The 21,414-nt window shown below is 47.5% G+C and overlaps 1 protein-coding gene across 5 annotated transcripts in view; it reads right to left on the minus strand.

Moving 5' to 3' along the window:
• The window catches only part of COL6A3 (collagen type VI alpha 3 chain), a 74,529-nt gene that overhangs the window by 2,732 nt on the left and 50,383 nt on the right, over positions 1-21,414 (minus strand). For all 5 annotated transcript variants that reach the window (XM_059703643.1, XM_059703644.1, XM_059703647.1 and 2 more), the window contains 16 exons: positions 20,592-20,654; positions 19,645-19,707; positions 17,969-18,019; positions 17,752-17,787; positions 17,244-17,306; positions 16,145-16,207; positions 14,937-14,969; positions 14,817-14,853; positions 14,705-14,716; positions 14,117-14,610; positions 12,531-12,627; positions 11,058-11,756; positions 9,158-9,260; positions 6,082-6,608; positions 4,368-4,631; positions 3,292-3,390 (listed from right to left, as the gene is read on the minus strand). In XM_059703643.1, the coding sequence (XP_059559626.1) occupies positions 3,292-3,390; positions 4,368-4,631; positions 6,082-6,608; positions 9,158-9,260; positions 11,058-11,756; positions 12,531-12,627; positions 14,117-14,610; positions 14,705-14,716; positions 14,817-14,853; positions 14,937-14,969; positions 16,145-16,207; positions 17,244-17,306; positions 17,752-17,787; positions 17,969-18,019; positions 19,645-19,707; positions 20,592-20,654 (2,704 nt within the window). The remainder of the gene's footprint in view (positions 1-3,291; positions 3,391-4,367; positions 4,632-6,081; positions 6,609-9,157; positions 9,261-11,057; positions 11,757-12,530; positions 12,628-14,116; positions 14,611-14,704; positions 14,717-14,816; positions 14,854-14,936; positions 14,970-16,144; positions 16,208-17,243; positions 17,307-17,751; positions 17,788-17,968; positions 18,020-19,644; positions 19,708-20,591; positions 20,655-21,414) is intronic.

Raw genomic sequence — 21,414 nt, forward strand, 5'->3', positions numbered from 1 at the left:
CGCGCTCGCAGAGCCTGGGAGGACCTCCCGCTCACACTCAGGAAAACGTCTGTTTACAGACTTCCTGGCAAACTGCAGGTCCCTGCTGGGAAAGAGAGGCACTAATGTCAACTGTTATCTGAGAGTCTGGAAAACGTAAACCTTTCCACAAAGATCCCTGGCGTGGACGGTGCCACATGTTTCTGTGAGTGGCTAACTGCCTGACTCACCAGCCCTCCCCACGCAGGGCTTTTACCCACAGCTGCGCGGGCCGCCCCCAGCAGAGGTGGTCAGCATGCACAGTCCTGACAGATATTAAGAAAGAAAAATGGAGCCTTAGGGAGAGACCCAAAGCTGGGTCTACTGCATGATGGACCAGACTCCAAGGTACACAGGACTGAGGCTCAGAATCCCGTGAGGATCAGTCCCACGAGGCCCCGATCTGAAGCAAACCCAGGAACTTGTGTCTTCACGCTGGTGGGAATCACTTGGTGGGAAGCCCACCATGTGAGATGGTGAAGGGACATTCAGGTCCTGGGTTTGACCATTATGGCTCATCAGAACGCAGGACAGAGGTTTAGATTCATCCAAACAGACTCCTGGGAGCCTTGACAGCCACACAACCTGCAATTTCAAAAATTCTTTTCTCTCTATCACAGGGAGAGAGGAGACCTAAGGGACAAATGTCTGGATTGAAAACACCCTCTTATTTCTGAATCTGTGTCTCAGTCTTTTAAAAAAAAAAAAAGAAAGAAAGAAAGAAAAATGAAAATGACCAGCCCAGCCAGATTCTTGTTTAAAGATTGTGCTGTTTATATTAACTAAACACTGTTTATATATTCTTGGCCCTTCTAGACCACACATAAGAGAGCCAAAAACATCCCCCAAATTGCTGCGTAGTTTACACCCAGTCATTTTCTCTCACTGAAGCACAGAATTTGCTAGAAATTTTGCATTTCACATACTCTTTAAGGAGTAAACTTATCAATGGGTGAGAAACAATATACACAGATGTCGGTGACTCTGACGTTATCATCCCATCTGTCCTGACCCGTGTCTTTGGGGGATTTCTATAAGCTCTTTGTGGCATCTCTCAGCTCAAGCAGCTTGTGGGGAAGCCTCATGGAGGTCCCTCGGAAGGGGAGCTGGAGTGGCTAGCAGCTCAGGTGCCCAGTGCAGGGGACACAGGCTTCCCCAGGTCCCTTGATGCAGGACTCAGAAAACTGCTTATGAGCAGAAATCAAAGGGTTGAAACTTAAGTTTTCTTCTCCAACCCATCCTCAATTCCACATTCCTACTTCCACTATTTTCCATTTGAGTTGAAAATCATAACATTAAAAGTTTTTATAAAATCTGCCCTGAACTCCTGAATCATTCCCATACATTTGCATCCAGAGGATGCAATTTCTTGTTTTTCAATCCATTTTTCCATTAGAAAGATTTGAGGAGCTTGAAAAACGTGGCTGTCCCTAACACAGGCCAATTTCTAAACTTGTTTTCAGAGGCAAACTATTCTAAAAATTTTTTCAGTCCTCTAAGTAGTTCATTTATTTCCCTTATTATACATATATGTGCATAACAGTTTCACAGTTCCTGTACTGACTCAGTTACCTTCTTTCTTATAATGACTGAGGCTACATGTCATTATGGATTGTGGCTATATGAATCGATGATAGATGATGGAGAGAGAGAGAGAGAGAGAGAGAGAGAGAGAGAGAGAGAGAGAGAGGAACAATGTAGATGTATACATGTAAATGTAAATAGAGATATAGATTATAGATATAGACACATATCCACGGACATAGGGAAAGTCCATTGATGGAATAATGTATTCTAGCAACAGAGAAGGTTTTCACTAGAAAAAAAAGTAAAGAATCAAGAAGCCTCTACTCCCAAGTATGGAGTCAGAAACCACCCAATTTTATTTGAACACAGACGAGACAGGGTGCAGACCCTACAGAAATGGTAAAATGGAGAAACAAATAGCACCTTAAAAACTTACAGTGGAAAGAGTAAAATGAGGAATCCTGGTAGATAACTGAAAAAAATGATGTGCTGTTGCTGCTGACGATGCAAGACATATGGAGAAAGCACAGCTGCTTTCAAGTCCAGCACGGGACAGAGCAGCTGGGCCCCAGCAAACGCCCTTTATCATAGTCAGGTACAGAGATAAACACCAGAAAGAGCTATGCCTTCCTCCTCCTGACTGTGGCCAACACACTGAAAAATAATGAACTGTCCCCACTCTTAGGAAAACCTTGTGCTCTGGGGCCTATAAAAAATGGACTTTGGACTTTGGATATTAGTAGCAACATCTTTTAGGAGAACACTCGAAAGCAAGCATGTCGACTATGTCAGTCATCGGTTCCTCGAGGGTGAATGACTAGAGCTTGTGCTCTGCTCAGCGAGGGATTACAGGTCTGAGAGAGTCCCACTGGCCAGGAAATGAAGCAAGGAACAGTGGCCAGTCCAGGAACATGCCCAGCTGGTCCCTGGTTAAACGTCAAACGTGCACTCACTTGTCTCGGGCACACAGAGAGTGGTATGAGAGACCGAGCCAGGTATGTGCTTAGGAAATTGGGACCAGAACACAAATCCCATGGGACATTTCCAAACCCTGTCTGCCATGGGCCCTCATCTGCATGTCTTGTGTCTCTCTGAGCAGTTTGTTGTTGTTGTTGGTCCTCACCCAAGGATATTTTTCCATTGATTTTTAGGGAGAGTTGATTTTCACAAAAGAGAGGGAAAGATAGAGAGAAACATCGATGTGAGGGAAACACATCGGTTGGTTGCCTCCTGCATGAGCCCTGACCAGGACCCAGGCTGGGGAGGAGTCTGCAACCAAGGTGCATACCCTTGACCGGAATCAAACCTGGGACCCTATGGTCTGCAGGCCGACACTCTATTCACTGAGCCAAATTGGCTAGGGCCTGAGCACTTTTTATTAGATTGGATCACTGAATGGGTGACACTCTACTCATTGTAGCATCATAGACCACACAAATCCACACTAGTCCCAATATGATAAACAATACATGGATTCCTAGCTGCAGCGCCCAAAGCAACTCCCATCCAATTTTCTCCAAGAGCCTGGGGATGGGCAAGGTAAGTTTCCAGGGATCGCTTGGAATATGCAGAATGAGCCCATGCTGGGCCACGCCAAGGGGATATGGAACTTTCCCCGTAGAAGTCATCCTGCTCTGAGAGTTAGAACCTCAGCAGGTGACAGAGTATCCAAAATGCAAGGGCTGTAACTGTTTGGGAGAAGGCCACACTGGTGCTACTAATGGACCGAATGTTCTCACAACTCACCTATTTCATTCTCAGCCAGCGGCTCTGTGCTCACCATGAGATTGAAGGTTGAACTAGAGGCCGGCCTTGCTGGTTGTGGAGGTGGAGGCTGAGTTTCCCCTATAAAAGAAAAACACATGCAACTCATAGGTAACTCAGACACTGAAGGACCAGGGAATCCTTAGGGATGAGGCAAGCTTGCCTCTCTGGATTAAGATAAGGGTGGGCCGCTGAAACACAGGGACCCAAGAAATCCATACACAGAGTCCTGATGTCTGCTGTCTGCTAGTTCAATTCATCTCAACAAGCAAACAGAGCAAATCTCTGTTTGAACAAATCTTCTCATTTTCCAATGTAAACTCTTCTGTTTCTAGCCGAGAAAACAGATCCCTGGGGTGGAAGGGCCTTTGGACTCTTTATCTTCGTGGATTACATGATGGCTGGTGGGAATCCCCTTCCCTCGAGCACAGTTCTTTGATCTGAATAGCACTGGCCGGAAGAGGAAGAAGGTGAGCCTCCCCCTCCACACCCCAGAGAAGCCAGGGTCAGGAAGAAAGTGGGGGACAAGAAGAACTTAGAGAGGAGGTGGGGCATGAGTAATTTAGAGGCTGGAGAAGCTGCAGGGCCGGGCCTTGGGGCTGTGGAAGAGCCAGGGCAGAGCTGGAGTATGGGGGGTAGGGGAGGGAAACTCTGAGGTCCTTTCTGCGGTGGCCAAGGATGCCTGTGGCCCCCCAGCTGGTTACTCCCTAAGGAGCCAGGGACCTTTGGTGGTGTTTTCTGTTCACTGAACATGGAAATGTGCTTCTGAAACACAGAGGTGATGGGCATCGAGCCCAGCCAGGTTACATGGGCATATTTCTTTCTCGCAGGGGAAGGGCGGCACCCAGGCCAAATGGATCTGGTTTCTTCCAGGACCCTGAAGGCAGGGCAAGAGGTCACAAGGTACCCCATCTTCCATTCATTTGTTCATAAAGGATTTTGTTTTAACCTTGTTATTTCAGAACAGATTCAATGAATATGAACTGTTCCCTGTATGTCCTGTCGACATTCATGGACAAGTCAGGTACCAACTTTTCTTAAATGGACCCCGTACTCACTTGTACTGAAACTTCCACGGTAGACGGCCTTCACCTGAGACCTCAGGTAGCAGACCACCACCACATGGTACGTGTGCCCGGCGTGCAGGCCCCCAATGGCGCGGTCCGTGACCGTGAGGTTCTGCTTCAGAACCAGGGACTGGTCGTGGGCCGAGGTAACGGTGAGGTCGTAAAAGTAAGGGCTGGGGGGCTCCGGCCTCTCCCAGTGGAGTTTGGCGCTGTTCTCGGTGATCTCCAGCACCTGGACCTCTCGGGCAGCCTTGACTAGAAAAGACCAAACACAGTGTGGGGACAGATAAATAAAACCCCAGGTGACGGAGACAGGCAGGCAAGAGACGAAAGCTGAGAGATGTGTATCAGTAGACAGTTGACCAGAAAGCGAGATGAGGCAGGGAACCAGTTTCTCGTTCATGTTCCCGGGAAATATTGGTCTTCTACCATGTAGATGAGATGTGAAATGATTCATAGTAATTAAAACTTGCATTATCCATCAGCAAGGTACAAAACTCCCCCTTTTTCCTTCTGACAATCTCTCTTATTAAAGGATACTATGAAAATTCATGGTCCCGTGTGCTATCTGAAATGTGCTCACTATGGCGTGAACCCCAGGATTTTAAATATATTGAGTCATGAAACCTTAGGGCATGACATGAAATTCTTCTAAAGGAATCTCTGCTTTCTGTTCATAACATGAAGACTATGTCCATGACCTTGTTAGGAGCTCATGCATTCTGCCTTCACCTTTCTGTACAGCTTGTGATACTCTATAGCAGCACTTCTCAACCTGTGGGTCGCGAACAATGAAAATACATCCTGCATATCAGATATTTACATTATGATTCATAACAGTAGCAACACTACAGTTATGAAGTAGCAACGAAAATAATTTTATGGTTGGGTCACAACATGAGGAACTGTATTTAAAGGGCCAGAAGGTTGAGAACCACTGCTCTATAGTATCTTCTAACATCTTTTTTAAGGAAAAAATAAAATAACTCCCTCTGGGCCTCATGGCTCCCCTCCCCTCGATTTCTCCTTCAGGCTGGAGCCTGCTTTTCCCATGGACAGGCCTGGCACAAGGCTCAGCCTGTGGGGTGGCTGACTGTCCAGGTTGCTGAGCTAACCACCAGGCAGCGAGGGGCCTCTTTTCTATGGGTATGTGCTTCGCAGCAGGACAGAGTCCGCAATCACAAAACTCTTTGCAGATCTCCTGGAGTCGTATCATATGGGAGGCAGGCCTGGCTCCAGAATCCAAGCACAGCCCATGGCTCAAGAGCTGACAACAGGCTTTTTCTTTCACTCTCACTCCCTAAATGGGGCCCCAAACTCTACTTCTGCTTAGAACTCATCCCTTTTGCTTAAGATCTGGGTTTCCAGGAGAGAGGGGTCATGCCCGCCTGTGAACTTCCCAGAGAGAATGAACAGGTGTGGGCTCGGGTGGGAGTGGGGGAAGCCGGAGAGCCCTTTTGCCTGTTCTGCATGGAGCTCACCAGCCTCACATGTAGTGAGAGATCTCTTTCTAATATAGAAAACAGGCCATGTTTTGACAATTCCCTGCTCTGACCAGCACCTTTTAGATGTACAAATCACCTAGATGTATAAAACCCTGATCAGTGACTGTATTTCAATGGCTTTGTAAACAGGCTTTGAGGGACCTGCCTTGGACACAGTACAGGTGGGTGTCAGGGGGCAGCCCTCCCAGCAGCTTGCTTACCTGCGGGCTTCACAGTGGCTGGCTTGGTGGTGGCTGGCCTGGCTGCCTGGGACTTGGGGGCCTCAGGCTTTGCTGCCACTGGTTTGGTAACGGCAGGGGGTCTTGCAGCTGCTGGCTTTGCTGCTGCCACTGGCTTTGCTGCTGCCACCGGCTTTGCTGTTTCTGCTACCGGTTTTGCTGCTGCCACCGGCTTTGTTGTTTCTGCCACCGGTTTTGCTGCTGCCACCGGCTTTGCTGCTGCCACTGGCTTTGCTGTTGCTGCCACCGGCTTTGCTGCTGCCACTGGCTTTGCTGTTGCTGCCACCGGTTTTGCTCCTGCTACAGGTTTTGCTCCTGCCACTGGTTTTGCTGCTGCCACGGGCTTTGCAGCCACTGCAGGTCTGACTGTGGCCACCTTTGAGGCCTCAGGCTTGGCAGGCACAGGTCTTGCAGCTGCAGGTCTTGAGGCAGCCGGCTTTGAGGCCGGCAGGTTGACCACGGCCACTGGTTTGGATGTAGGACTTGAAGTAACATTATTCGGTGTGTTTCTGTTAAAACAAATTAAATTTTGCTTCAACCCATCTATAGTTTTGCCCGCTATCTAAAATGGACAGGGACATGCCTTAGTGAGCTATGCAAAGCATGCTGTTGTATTAAATGCATGCAGTCGTTTTATGTATTACATATAGGCCTGCATATCTCAAATCCCTTCTCTATAGAATCTGTGCCACAGAGAACATACTGAACAGCATGGAAAGTAATAATCACTAAAAATGAAGCATCTATTGTACTATAAATACATCTGACATCTCTTCAATTTATCAAATAAAAGCAGGGTGAGAATAAAGAAACAATAAATATTGAAAGGATGGTAATTATTCTTATTGCTAACAATAATAATCAGTTAATAGCTGCCCTCATTATAAAAAAGTGTCCACTCAGCAAAATGCTGTGTTGAGCTGGAAAATTATAAAGTCGGTGTATGCTTTCACCCCCAGGCTCATTGTGCATTTCAGTTTGTATTAAGTTTTGTATGTGTGATTTTGTTTTGATTTTTTTTTATAATTTTTTGTTCTATTTGAGTCACCAAAGAAAACAGCAACATAATTAAACACAATGGCACAGACCCACCCCTTGATCATTTCTTGCCCTGACATGAACATTTGTTATTTTATAGATATATCACACTACATGTCATATGCAGTATATTTTCAAATTGTTATCATACAAATTCAGATATTAGATTTGTTTATTTTGTTTTCCTGGATAAGGTTGATCCAACTTTTGGGAATGTTCTAGAGCAGTGGTTCTCAACCTGTGGGTCGCGACCCCTTTGGGGGTCAAACGACCCTTTCACAGGGGTTGCTTAAGACCATCGGAAAACACATATATAATTACATATTGTTTTTGTGATTCATCACTATGCTTTAATTATGTTCAATTTTTAACAATGAAATTGGGGGTCACCACAACATGAGGAACTGTATTAAAGGGTCGCAGCATTAGGAAGGTTGAGAACCACTGTTCTAGAGGAATTATAAAGGTAATTAAGGCTAGAAAAAGAGAACCTATGGACCAAGATCAACAGGGTAGTACCATAGCACCAGAAAAGGGCCATGGCTGCTTTAGTAATGATTCTCAACTAATGAGACTGAGATCTGAAGCATCCCCTCTGGGTACAAAAGCAAGAGCTGAGGGACGTAAGGGGTGATGGAGAGAAGGGCGTGTAGGAGGAAGAGGTGGGCTCTCTCTCCCCACCCTGGAGGTCAGCGGGAGTAAGACATTCCTATTTCAAACATAATCCGAATCCACACATCACCTGGATGCCATAGTCAGAACCCCCTCCTCCCCCAGAGCATGGCACACTGTTGCATTCTCTTTAAGGGTACCAATCGATGGCACATTGCTGCGCTCGGTCCTGCCACCACATTCCCCTCACCAGGCTCTCTGTCACACAGCCACACTGCTCTCCTGTCTGCTCCTGGAGTTGGCACCACAGATGGAGCTGGGCATACAGTCACTGAGCATGTGCCAGGTGGCCAGCATCACTGTGGGTACCACAGTCCCTCTCATCTCCCAACCTTCTCATTAGCCTTCGTGGTGGAGCATGCACGTTGCCTCCACTTGCTACCACCATCAGCTGTGTGATTACAGCATTAATCATTTTAAGAAGATCTGGAGTCCATTCTTTCCTGAAGGTATCCAATCCTTCCACGGGAAATCATTTCACACCCGAGATGGTTGATCGCTTGGACACAGGGCCTTAACTGCCCACCCTCTCTGTACCCAATGTGATGTGGCAGGCCCTCCCACCAAGTCCAGCTCCCACCCTCAAGTCTAGCAAGGCTGGCCTCTGGACATGCTTTGACCAAAAGAATGTGGCAGAGGTAACAGTGAGCCAATCTTAGCCCAAGCCCCAAGAGGTCTTGCACATTTCCGCCTTCTCTCATGACCCTTCCCTGTCACCTGTGGACAAATCCAGGCTTCCCCACAGAGAATGAGAGACCTTGTGGAGCAGAGATGAGCCATCCAGCTGAGACCACCCTAGACCACCAGTCCACAGCTGATGAGTAGCTGACCACAAGCATATAAGTGAGCCCCATAGATGCCAGAAGAGCTGCCCAGCTGATCCCAGGCAAAAATTGCTAACCCACAGAATTGCAAATTAGAAAATATTGTTGTTTTAAGCCACTAAGTTTGGGGTCATTTGTTATGCAGCAAAAGCTAACAGATACAACAGATTCTTCTAAAACGGGGGTGGGAAACCCTTTTTCTGCCAAGTGTCAGTTAGATATTTATAACATCATTCTTGAGCCATACAAAATTATCCACTTAAAAATCATGCCGCTATGACAAAAGCTCCGAGATGTGTTGAATTTCAAGTTCCACCTGCAATCTCCTTGGCAGGACCAGACCAAGTGATATGGCCCAAGGGCCGGACATTCCCAGCCCCTGTTCTAAAAGAATGTCATACGTGACCTTAGGGAAGTCACATTTTCTGAAGTTTTATGTCCTCCCCCCATAATGATAGTCCTTGGAGGACCTCGGCATTTCCCCTAGCACTGTAATTTGTGGGACAATTATTATAATCACTTACACTTGTTTGTGACCAAATTTCACAAGAGTCTTTGCCGGTTGGTCCCCTTGGAACCAACTGCACTGTTTTCTGATATCAGGGGACAAGTAAAAAGCATTTTCACCTAGAGAGAAATAGAAAAAAAAATATTTTAAGTGTATGCAAATACCTTGCAAATTAAAATTAATATGCTAATGAGTTCAATGAATCAGATAGTATTCAGTCCATAAATATTTGTGGACTTAATTAATTCTTCCAGACAAGTTAAGTCCAGTGATTTTTGAACATTAAGTATAATGGTACTTGATCCATAACACATATTAAGCCAATATCTTCTATTTAGCAATATTTGGGTGATTTGGTTAAAGATTATATTTACTCAATGTGATTAGGAAGACAGGAATAAGAGAAAACTCAAGTGCAGAACTTAACAGTTCCAAACCCTCAATCATCAAACTATAACCAAGTTACTTTGAATATTTTCTCAATGCTGTGTTTAACAAGATTTTTGTTTGTTTTTCCCGTCTTCTGAGGTTAGTGACAATGGCCTGGGTGAACTTGCTGCCTTACCTTTGTTTCAGATGTTCTCCCCTGAAACTTTTGGGGCACAGGCTTCACAAAAGTGAATGCTGTTTTCAGGGACTAGACTTTACCTTAAATAATAAACTCTCCGTATATGCATGTTTATTCATACTTTATACATCTCTCTCATATGTTAAATACAGTGTACCTTCCTGTGACAATTCTGGGCCCAGCACTGTGCCAGGCTCAAGGGAACACAGTGAATGAAACACTTTCTCACCCTAGCCTTTTGGTTCGGTGGGATAGAGCGTCTGCCTGAGGACTAAAGGGTCCCAGGTTCGATTCCGGTCAAGGGCAAATGCCCAGGTTGCGGGCTCAATCCCCAGTGGGGGGCATGCTGGAGGCAGTCGATTAATGATTCTCTCTCATCATTGATGTTTCTATATCTCTCTCCCTCTTCCTTCCTCTCTGAAATAAATAAAAATATATATTTTTTTAAAAGAAACACTTTCTCCAGGACCATGCAGTCCTCTGTGATCATAAACCCATCAATGGATGACCAATGGGCCATGCGATAGATGCAGTAAGTGTGGCATCCAGATTAACAACAAGTAAGCCTTGGGAGTGAGGTGCATCCATGGTGAGCAGGGGCAACTGGAGGTGAGTTTGGAAGATGAATGTGGAACTGCTGCTGAAGCAGAGGTGGAGAGCACTCTGGGGGAGCCACATCAGCAAAGACCCAGAGGTTTCCAAGGGCGGGGTTGGTGGCAAGTTCTTCTAGAAGCTTCCATGAGCCTGATCAAGATATACTTCTCACCCTGACCGGTTTGGCTCAGTGGATAGAGCGTCGGCCTGCGGACTGAAGGGTCCCAGGTTCGATTCCAGTCAAGGGCATGTACCTTGGTTGCAGGCACATCCCTGGTTGGGGGTGTGCCGGAGGCAGCTGATCGATGCTTCTCTCTCATCAATGTTTCTAACTCTCTATCCTTCTCCCTTCCTCTCTGTAAAAAAATCAATAAAATATATTTTTTTAAAAAAAAGATATACTTCTCTGTGACATGCCATGATATTACATCATGCATAATAAATGTGCACTTGACCCATCTGCCATCTAGACTATAAACTCTCAGGGACACTGTCTATGGTTGGGAGGTGCTCAATGGAACTTGGTTGAATAAACAAGTGAACAAGGACAGGGTCTCTGTCTGTGTGCTCACTGCCAACCCTGGCAAGTTAAAGTGTTTTGGGACTTGTGGGTGTTGATACCTACCTGTTGAACGAATGAAAAAGTAAACATCATTACACTAGTTGTCTTTCCCATGCCCGTGCCCCTCCCCCCCATTGCCCAAGGGTGTGGGCTGGCAGAAAGCTTGGCCCACGATGCTGACTCAGGACTTACTGCTGACAAAGGACGGCAACAGCCTCCCAAAGCGCATGAGAGGCTCCTCGTTGAGCTCAGTGGACTTGTCCACAAGCTTGAAGAAGACATCACTTGGCTCGCTGGCAAAGCTGTATACCTCCTTGACGTTGACCTTCCTGCCAATGCCCAGAATCACAAAGAAGTACCCCTTGCATTTGGCCTGCAGGATGGCTCTCTGGGCCTCCTCCAGCTGTTGCTTCTGTACCTCCCCTGTCAGCATCAGAACCACAATTTTCAGGTCCCGTGGGTTGGGTGCACTTTCAAAGACATGATCTACGGTATAGTCAATGGCACGGCCTAAGGCCCTGGTCCCCTGCAGCTGTGCCATCCTGCTGCCCAGGGCATCCATTAGCTTCTCCTTGGAGCCATAGTCCGTCAGGGAGAATTCCACCTTTACAGGTGGCACACTGGCATTGCCCATGGACTCATAGGGTGCATGCTGCACCACGGCCACTCGGGCAAAGTGTTGGGAAGCCTTGGGGTCAGGGCTCAGGTCCAGCTGTCTGACCAGGTATCCTATGTACTTCTTCATCTCATTGAATTGGAACAGGGTGGTGGACTCAGAGCTGTCTAAGATGAAAGCCATGTCGATGTCCACATCGCTGCCTGCTGCTCGCCGGTCCCTAAAAGAAGGCCTCCAGCTGCCGAATCCACAGGATGGGTCAATGTTGCAGATGTCTAGAAAGAAGCATGGCAGCCGTTATATTGGGACTCCGCAGCGAGATCTGACCAATCAATCTGCTGGGAGCCCGGACAGCTGAAACTGTCACAGGACGTAGAAATCTAGTTATATCTGGTCAATATTGTTGTGGTCAGATTCCCATTTTCATCATAGAATGCTTACTAAATAAAACAAGTTAAATTTTGTTGGTATTCTGTGGCATTGGCATTAAAAAGGAAGGGAGAGAGGGAGGGAGGAGGGAAAGGATGGGGAAAGGAGAGGAGAAGGGAGGGGAGGGGAGGGAAAGGAGAGGGGAGGGAAAGGAGAGGGGAGGAGAGGAAGGAGGAGGGGAGGGAAAGGAGAGGGGAGGGGAGGGGATGGGAAGGGATGGGGAGGGAGGGAAAGGAAAGGGAGGGAAAGTATAGGGAGGGGAGGGAAAGAAAGGAACCTTACTTTTTTTGCCACTGTTTGAAGAAATGTACTCTAGAAAGTCCCAAAGCCAGATAATTAAAATCTAGGCTCCAAGGTCAAAAATTGAAGTAGAACCCATGTTCTCCTTCATTACCTATAAAACGAATCATTTTCCATCTAAGGGAAGCTCTGTTTTGAGGCTCTACTTTAAACATGTAAACTACCATGTAGTGTCTACATGGTAAGTAACAGGCTCCATGAATCTTCACTTAACTCCAGCCCTTTACCCGGATGACAGTGATGTGCTCAAATGTCCCTCCATGGAGTGTATGTTCTGCAGTTGCAACTGGACAGATGTGCCCGTTGGAGAAGCACCTTACCCAAGCAAATGTGACAAGTCAAGACGTTCTTCAGGAAGTCCGTGAGGTCCCTCCTGGCGGGCAGGACCAGTGCGTGCCCCACAGCCGTGTTATTGATCTGGTAAAAAAAAAAAAAAAAAAAAAAAAGGAAACACTCAGTAGGAATGTTCAAAATCAGTAACTATTGCAAAATATAGCTGAACAATAAATTAGAGTCACATCAATAAAACAAACTTCCCAGAGGCTCAGTATCTTTTCACTGTTTTAGAGGGGAGGTTAGAAGAGTCACTGCGTTTAGTAGAAAAACACAGGTTTTCTTCTGCTGAAATGAGCTGGAGTTTGAATTCCACTCCTGCACTTTCTGCTGAACCTGAAGCAAGATTATTTAGCCTCTCCGGGGTTCAGTTTCCTTGGCTATAAAATGGGATGACAGTAAATTCTCAACAGAATTATTTGAGGGATTAAGTTTGGTAATGTGTGTAAAATGCCTGGTCTAGCCTCTATCGAATAGGGGGCCTTAAATCATATCATCACTTTCTGCAATAATAATAACTGGGAAGCACTAGCTTTGTTGCTTCATCTCTCTCCCAGGTCTCAAAAGGGATTTAATGACAAGGCAGTGATTAAATCATTTCCAGAGGATTCACAATTCCCGCCCACCACAGCACACCATCACTAGTTGTTTATTTAATGAATAATTAAGTTCAATTAATGAATAATTCATTTTTCGAACTTGCTGAAACTATGTTGTTAAACACATGTGTGGTTCTGGGTCCCTCGGCCCACACAGCACGCCCCTTACAAGAGCACATGGCTGGTGGCCCATGCAGGATCCCACGCCCAGTGCTCTGTGCCCCAACTGGCCTGCGGTTTGGAGAATAAACCTTGAGAAATGTTGGCAATGACCCAGCTGCCTCTCGCTGACACAGGCAATGAGAAAACCATAGACTGTCCAGGTTGAAAGTACAAATCTTGGAGCCCGTCTCAACGTGCCTCAGCTTCTACAGGTAAGTAATCTAAGCCATGGAGAGGTGAAATGACGTGACCACGTTACTGTAAGAGACCTAAAGCGAGGTGCTGAGTAGACTGATAACAGAGCCAGGGCCTCCTCACTCCTGGTCCAGCTCTCCCTTCGTGCCCGCCATCCACCCCCTTGAACAAGAAGCCCAGAATTTACAATGAGAAAATAATCATTGATTAAGTGTAACAAACAAGTTATTGAAGCAAATGACAAGGTTGCCCGTTTCCATGTCACAAGCGGATCCTTGGGTGCCAGCCCAGCTGAAGAATGGTTTGAGCAGCGGTACACCCTGGGGAGCTGGACTCACCAATGTCTGGGGACCTCACTAGGAAATGGAAGACCTCCAGGGTCACCCTGGGAGATTTCCCTCCAACACATGAGGAGGGAGCCTAGGACCTGGTGACGGAGCCAGATGCTGTCCTGGAAACCCGACTAGAGAAGTTCTCAGCATATCAGTGTCCTCCAGGACCTTCTAGAAACTGTGGGTCATGGATACACCATTGGGGGGGGGGGAGGCCATGCCTGAGAACCTTCCCAGAACCCAAGAAGGACACCAGGAGGTGTCACAGAGCAGCCGGGCACAGACCTGCAGGGCGTTGATCAGCTGCCGGTCCTCCTGGCTGGTGAGGAACAAGGGCGTGATCCCGGCATCCGACAGCTTCAGCACAGCCTCCCTGAGCTGTGGGGATGCCCTCGTGGGCTTATTGCTGAAGAAAACAGCCACTTTCCTCATCAGGAATCCATTCCTCACTCGCTTGAACGTGTTTCTGGCCACAAAGGACATGGCAGTCTCCAGGCTCTGCTGCTTGGACGTCAGAGCCACCTGAAGGTTCTTGATCCTGTCCAGGAGGACGGACTTCTTCTTGGAGTCGGCAAACCGGATCTCCGTGGTCACCTCGTTGTTATAGGTGACCACCGCCACGCGGGCCCCCCTTGGGCAGTTGCTCTCGGCAATGGTCAAGTCGCCCACGATTTTCAAGAGCACGTCCCTCATTCGGCTAAAGGTATCTTGGGTGACCCCCTCAGAGGTGTCCAAAGCAAAGGCCAGTTCCGTGGGGAACACGGGGCACTCCAGGGGCCCTGGAAAGGGGGAGGGGTTTCAAAGACAAACTTTACTTACTGGAAGAGGGGTCTTCTTTCCTCGAAGGAAGTCACACCACTGAAATGAACTTACCATAGCAGCAAGCTACAAAGGAACAGAGAGAGGGAAAGTCACTCCACCGTATGAGAACTTCATTATGTCAAAATAAAAGCGTGCCCCTGACAGCCGGAAACCATGTACTTACGACATTTATCTTTGATGCTCTGAACGAGGGCACATTGCTTTAAAAGGAAGAAAAGAAGGTGTAAGGACAGCAGACAAAAGACTTACAGACAATGACTTGTGCTGCATGCATGCAACTTACATCGATCGAGTCGCCTCTGTTGCCTTTGTGACCCTGAAAAACAAGGAAGGACAGGCTGACATGGGGGACGTAGGATGAAGGGAACAGTCTTCGATTCACAGAAACATGACAGAGGAAGCAGAGGTGGGACCTGGCTCATTCTCAGACTCCCTGTACACTAGACTTCACGGCTCAAAGGACAAAGGGGAGAAGACTAGGCGGACAAAGAGTGTCCCCCTGGTGAAGGGAGTAGCTCCACAAATTCACATAGACAACACATATGAGCTTGAGTCCACCATCTCTCTGAGAGAAGGGCTTCTTTCCACCTGCTAGCCCAGTCCACCCTGTCCATAGGAGGACAGTGGGGAGCCTCCTACCTGCCCATCACTCCAGGTCTAAAGCACCTGCTGATTCCACTCAGGCAGGGACCCTCTGCTGCCCTCGTCATCACGTCCCAGCATGTGTCCCCCTGATGGCCAAGCAGTCGCCTCGTGGGCCACTTGGGCATCTCTCCAAGAGGCTGTTCCTACCGGCTCGTCCCCACAGTAACTGGCATATTGATCTCCCATTGAATGCTTTATTCACTGAACACCCAACTCAACCTTCTTCTCCTGGGTTCACCCAGGGTAATCCCTTAACCTTCTTCTAGGAGTGACTTTCCATTCCTGAGTTATTGGTTCATTCTTCTTTGAACTTCATCAATGTCAATGTAAGGAGACAGGAGAGGGGGAATTCAAGGAAGGAAACAAGGAGATTGGTAATGAAGAGATTTTATGGAGGGGCCACAGAGGGACACCTCCTGGCTCCAGGCGGCCAGGTGACAAACGGGTTCCAACTGCTGAATCGGTAGCTCACTTGGGGGTTTTACAGACCAAAGGAAGTATTCCCTAAATCAAGGTCTGACATAATTATGTCCTCCCACAAGCTGCAATCAAGAGCTAAAATGGTGTGTTCTTTCTTTTGTTCCCTACACAAGCCTCAGACAAGGAAACTACACCAGGGAATCGTAGAGGCAAACCGCAAGTAGGCCCTGGATTGCAGAGTGCCACGTGCTCAAGAGCTCTTTTCCTCATTGTGGTGTCAGATGGGAAGTGGTTAAAAGGAAACAACAATAACAACAAAGATGCAGCACATCGTCTTTGTGAGAAGGAGATAGTGGAAAGTTTTCAGGGACCACACACAAGGCATCCACCCCACGGGCAGCTTCATGGGAACCGGCAGGTACTTACAGATGGTCCCGGGTAGCCAGGGTCTCCCTTCTGTCCCACTGTCCCTGGAGGCCCTGAATTTCCCTGCAAGGGGCAGACAAGCACCATTCAGCTGTGGCAAAGGAAGGAACATTCGCAGCTCCCACCGTTGGAAAGGGGGGTGAAGATGATCTAACCCGACGCCCCCCATCACCACAGGGAAGCTCTCATTTTCAGGATTCCTGTGTCTCCAAGATTCAAATGTAAGGACAAGAGACTCTCACAAAACTCATGTGCATCTCTCACAACTGTGCACTCTGGGAGGTTAGGGAAGGCAGGTGCTTCCCTATGAACCATGAATGAGGCTGCCCAGGAATGCACAAGAAATCAGTAGCTGATAATTAATTAGGTCGCTGTTGGTGCAGACAACCAATTTAATGTTTACAAACCCCACCTTCATTTAAGCAGTAACTGATCTAATTTGACTGTATTCACTGAGCAAATGAACAGGACAATTATGGTGAGTTTAATTACATTTTAGGCTAAAAATAACTATTAGAAACTTTTACCTGTATCTAGGCCACAATTTGTTCATTCAAGACACAGTGCAATTTTAAGGGGGTGAGTAAACATCCCCTGAAGAGAGGAATGCCGAACCAAACGCAGCTTAAGGAAGAGGAGTTCTATCATGATGGGAGGCGGGAGCACAGGGTCCTAGCCTGGCTTGCCTCTGAGCCTGGGGCCCGCATAAACACAGCACGCACCCCCTGACACCCTGTTGCTTCCCCATCTGGTGGATAAGACCAAATGTGGGCACATGGACTCTGACATTACTCGTTTTGACACCTGAGTCCCCCTGGTGCCATGCAGGGAGAGAACCATGGACTTGTGACCCTTGAAATGTGTTACAAGAAGGGGCTCTCGGGGTCTCCCCAGAAGGGGGAAAACACAGCCATAGCCACAGGTGGTCCTGAAAACATGGGCCTTTGGCTTAGGATTCCTTTGCTCCCACCCCATGCTATCACTGGCCAGGTTGCAGGTGACAAAGGAGAACTTTCTCAGAAGTGGTGGAGGCGTCAGGTTTGGGCCAGCCTCCCACACATTCTCATTCCTGTGGCAGCCACGGTCCAGGCAAACTTACCCTTCGACCTCTGATGCCTTTGGGTCCTGGTGCTCCCCCTGTTCCTGGGTCGCCGGGGGTACCCTGAGAAGAGAGCCAGGAGGCGGTACATTAGCTCTAGAATGGAAGGTGTAGCCGAGGGTTCCTGGGGCATCTGGACCACACTTCCCGGAGCAGCCAAATGGCTGACTTTGGTTACTTTCCCACTGGGTTACTAGTGCATGTGTGTCTTGCAGGTTTAGCCTTAGCTTGTTGAATCAGTAATAATAACATCATGAAGATACATCATTTTAAGGTCTACAAAGTATTTTATTGCATTTTCATTTAATCCTCAGGAGTACCATGACAAGTGCATACTGTCATCTCCATTGGACAGATGAGGGACTTAGAGAGTGGTCCTTCCCAAGGTCACTCAGTCCGTAAGTGGCTGACCCAAGACTAGAACCAAGATGTTCTGCTTTGCCGCCCATGGACACACTAGACGCATCCTAAAACCATGGCAATGTGTAACCACCAGGGGAATATTTACCTTTGGACCTGGGTAGCCAGGAAATCCTCTTTCTCCCTATAAAAGATAAATAAACGACTCAATATTTGGTCTCAATTTAAATTTATCTAAAATAAATTATTCCTGAGAAGAAAAAAATACATATATTTATAGAGTCATCAAGAGAAAAAATTCACTATATCACAATAAAATTTTGAGAAAGGGTTCTGTAAAAATACAATATGTCGGACGTATATACCTTTTTGCCTTTGCGTCCTTCACTGCCAATCCCATCTCGACCATCATCTCCCTAATTGTGGAAAGACAGCATTACTGCAGGTTACCATGTTGGGCATGCCATACCCACCTCTGTCTAAAGCCCTGAGCAGGGTCCTTGAGTCCCTGAAAAGTTCCCAGATTGAGGTATAGCTTAAGGCATTGTTCCTGTTCCTACACCATCTTCCAGGTGTGAACAAGGCCTTATCTGTAAGAGGGTGGGCTTAAAGCACTCCTGTGGCAAATGGTACTGGTGGGCCCACCTATTTACAGATCCACTATGGTTGTTGGTAAAGATACTGCTTGCAGGTGGAATCAAAGACTCATTGAACCTAGGAATCTTAGAGTTAAAAGGACTCTTGAAGGTCACCTTGACTCTGTGTATCTATGAATCTTTAATTCGACTTCAAAGCAAAAACACGGGACTGACTCTCCCATACCCTCCTGAGTGGTCTGTGCTCAGACCTTTTCCCCCCGCCCTGTGTCCCTCCCCTGCATAGATCATCCCACTAGACCAGTGGTCGGCAAACTGCGGCTGGGCAAACCACGGCTCGCAAGACACATGTGGCTCTTTGGCCCCTTCAGTGTGGCTCTTCCACAAAATACCTACTTCCGCGCATGGGCCATGAAGTTTCAATCGCACTGTCCGTGTGCGCCCGCACATGGTATTTTGTGGAAGAGCCACACTGAAGGGGCCAAAGAGCCGCATGTGGCTCACGAGCCGCAGTTTGCCGACCACGGCACTAGACTATCTTCTTTCCGAACACCTCCTCCCGGACTCTCACATCTGTCCCTGTCACCTTCTCATAGTGGCTTTTAGGACTGCACACAATTACTTCAATCAGAAGTTATATGAAACATGCATCAATATCTCTAAAACATGCGTGGAACTTGCTAATTAATTTACAGTTTCAAATGGACATCAACAGTGGAAGAGCCATTGCCCTCAAATTTATAGAAACAGAATCAGAAAGAGATTTTCTTTGATAGTTTGAATGGATTTTAAGTTTGACTTTTTTCCCTCTGCTTCTGAAACTAAGAGTAATGGAAATGGATTTTTTTAAACTTCAGTTCACTGTAGAGAAGTTACATTCACAAGGAAAATATTTTAAAGCTTTAGGGATCATAAGACAGATCAACCTGGTCAGTTCCTCTGGTTTTTATGTATACTGGCTTATTTTAGGAAAAATTACCAACATTCTGCAGATTTCTTTTTCTTGCATAGAAATATATCCTACAAGATCATTTTAAATAACAATTTTTAAATGCGTTATCAAGGTAGCGATTTCTATTCCTGGGATGTCTCATTCAAAGGGAACTGTTTCAAGCTGGCTTGAGACCTTATCAAACCCAATTCCATTTGAACCCAAGGACGTGTATTTCTTTGCAGAAAAGCTCCATGTGGAAGTGCTCACAAAGCATTCATAAGCCCGAAGATGAGGCGGTCAAACCTTATTTGACATTTATTTGCTGGTTATAAGCAGCAGGTTTCACTATTTTCAATCACATCCCCAATGACAAGAGAAGCAACTACTGAGTTACCTCTGTTTGGAAAGAAACTAATTTGCATTGGCAAAGGCTAGCCTGGCACAAGCCCCACCTCCCGCTTCCTGGGCATTTCAGCAAAGAGTTAGCGACAACAGCGTATATTGATCTTACCGTCTCCCCACGGGGACCCCGGTTCCCGATTCCTCCCTTTGGTCCTGGATCTCCGGGCTCGCCCTGCACACAAGAGAGAAAGCTGAGACACCTGAGGGCCCAGGCCCATTTGAAATGAGAGTCCAGCCCTATCGTTCTAGGTGATGCTACTGCCAACTTCAACTTTTGAATTTTGATAAAAATGATCTCTTCAGTGACAACGTTCATGAGTCGACTCCTGGAGAAGAATCGGGGAGGTAGGTGTGTGGCCTCTTCATAAACATGGCATGGGGACATGCTGACAGGGAGAGAGAGAGAGAGAGAGAGAGAGAGAGAGAGAAAGAAGAAGAAGGAGGAGGAGGAGGAGGAGAAGATGATACAGGGAAACCCAACACCAACAAGAGGCAGAAAAAAATAATTCTGGACTCCCAGGAACACATTTCTTTTGCTGAGAAAATGCTGTCCTTTCAGACTGGTTATGTTAAATTGTGGTTTTTCTCAAGGTTTGTAGAAAGGAGGTTCTCAGATAGTCAGGGCTCTTAGATAAGCTCAACGTGGTCAGCAGAGCAGCAGTGTGGACCACTAATATTCAAACAAAGTGTGTTCAGCAAGTCTGGTGCTGTGCTATGTGCCGCAACCCCCCCCCCTGCCCTGCCCCCCAACACACACACACCCGTTTTGATTGCCCCGAGATGCTGAACTGTGGCCATGGTTCATAGGAGCAGATCAGACAACTACAGCTGTTGGCAAGTCCCGGCTACTAGAAAGCCAACCCACTGAACATGAGCCATGTGTTCCCTGGTGGTCAAGCGGCTCTCAACAGGGAGGCTGGGTGGGAAAGACCAGAGGGGAGGCGAAGGGATGTGCAAATGAAGCAGGTAGACAGGCTGGCAAACGAGGGAGAGGCTGCCTGGGGGGCTGGCTGGGCCTGACCTCCAGAAACCAGCTCCACCTTTGTCCAGACAAACCTTTCTTCCCAGCGGCCCGGTTCTGCCACGTTCTCCCGGAGGGCCTGCGGTCCCTCCGCTCCCCTGCAGTGGGAGAAGAGGAGTGTCAGTGAAAATTCGCCTTCCAAGCCTAAGGGTCTGAATCCCGCCTCTCCCCCAGTCCCCGGGGGTCAGAGCCCCAGTACTTAGTGCCACCCACGGTGCTGGAGACACAACTGCAAACACACATGGCTTGTGCAACTCACAGTGTTAGTGTGACCCTAGGCCAGTTTGCACAACGGTGCAGTTTCCCACGTACATCCATATCCCATGTCCCTGACGGGAGGACAAGCACCCAGATTTGATGTGTCTTTTGTCCTGCCTGTGGTTATACAGGTGTGGAGACCTGTGCGCCCTTATCCGTTGAGTGAAGGAATGAATCGGTGTCCTGCATGTGGCAAGCCTAGTGAGCACAGGAATGACCCCACGAATATGGCAGAAACCAGCTCTCCGTTATCAGTAATTATTGCAAGAGCTCTGCCTCATCCATATTCCGTCTCAGATTCTTGATTAATAAGAGCTAAAATAAATATTGGCAAAAAAAACTAACGGCTTTAAAAATAGGTAAATATCAGGTTTCGAAGTTGGGAGGCGTAAGGACACAACGGCTCTCGCCGAGTTCCTGCTTCCACGGGGAGGCAAAGCACATCTGTGCCCTTAGGGAGCAGCAGGCCGGTGCGTTGCCAGCTTTCAGTCACTGCTCTTTTCTGCAACAGATGGGAGGGTGGCTCCCACAGTATCCTATCGCACACCAGGGACAGCAGGTGTGTAGGACACCTGGTCCCAGCTCGGCTGTAGCCACATG

The sequence above is a fragment of the Myotis daubentonii genome, chromosome 7 (genome assembly GCF_963259705.1).
Source record: "Myotis daubentonii chromosome 7, mMyoDau2.1, whole genome shotgun sequence".
In the NCBI taxonomy this organism is placed as follows: Eukaryota; Metazoa; Chordata; class Mammalia; order Chiroptera; family Vespertilionidae; genus Myotis; species Myotis daubentonii.